Source organism: Meleagris gallopavo, unplaced genomic scaffold, assembly GCF_000146605.3.
Source record: "Meleagris gallopavo isolate NT-WF06-2002-E0010 breed Aviagen turkey brand Nicholas breeding stock unplaced genomic scaffold, Turkey_5.1 ChrUn_random_7180001880274, whole genome shotgun sequence".
Taxonomy (NCBI): domain Eukaryota; kingdom Metazoa; phylum Chordata; class Aves; order Galliformes; family Phasianidae; genus Meleagris; species Meleagris gallopavo.
Genome location: NW_011144519.1, coordinates 1 through 789, shown reverse-complemented (window position 1 = coordinate 789; position 789 = coordinate 1). Strand labels below are relative to the sequence as shown.

The following is a 789-nucleotide window of genomic DNA, read 5'->3' as shown; positions in this document are numbered from 1 at the left end:
TCCCCTTCGCCTTTCTCTTTCTCCCTCGGTCTCAGCTGAAAACTGATTACAGGTTGCTTATCGACTCCAGCACAATTTCACCCCCTTCCAGCATAGATCTTGGAGGGTTTTATATCGCATCAATTATTTATCATATTTTATAAATCCAGCAGCACTACAATTTTTTGCCCCCGAGGAGGGAGCGGGCGGCGATTGGCGCCGCTGGAGCCACGTGCCCGCGCGTCACATGGGCCGGGAGGAAAAAGGGCTCCTTTTTGGTGTAAATCTGGACTCTAATTCCGTAATATATCACGGTACCTCGTAAAACCGACACTAAAACGTCCCGACCTACAAATCACCCGGCCAAATTATGAGTTCATTGTATTATGCGAATGCTTATTTTCTAAATATCAAGCCGCAAGTTCGGTTTTCTCATCCGGAGTCTTTCCCGAGCAAACTTCTTGCGCTTTCGCCTCCAATACCCAACGAACGGGTTATGGGGCCGGCTCCACGCCTCCCTTCGCCTCCTCCATGCCCGGGCTGTACTCCAGCGGCAGCGCCGTGCATCCCCAACCCCCCGGCATGTACTCCTCGGGGTACGGCCTGGAGCCCGGCTCCTTCAACATGCACTGTTCCCCCTTTGAGCAAAACCTCTCCATGATGTGTCCGGGAGATGCTTCCAAGCAGAACTGCAACAAAACGGACCAGAGGGATTCAGATTTACAAAGCGACAGTAACTTCCGTATCTACCCCTGGATGAGGAGCACAGGTAAGAGCAATCCTCCTTAAAGAAAGGAGCCCGGGGGGGTG

The 789-nt window shown here is 52.3% G+C and overlaps 1 protein-coding gene across 1 annotated transcript; it reads left to right on the top strand.

The window, feature by feature from the left end:
* Positions 1 to 6: 6 nt before the first annotated feature.
* On the top strand, positions 7 to 777 carry LOC104916261 (homeobox protein Hox-B7-A-like). The gene is given in 2 exon segments (XM_010727307.2): positions 7 to 371; positions 374 to 777. Coding segments are annotated over 2 exon segments (417 nt in total). The 5' UTR covers positions 7 to 349; the 3' UTR covers positions 769 to 777.
* Positions 778 to 789: the final 12 nt, after the last annotated feature.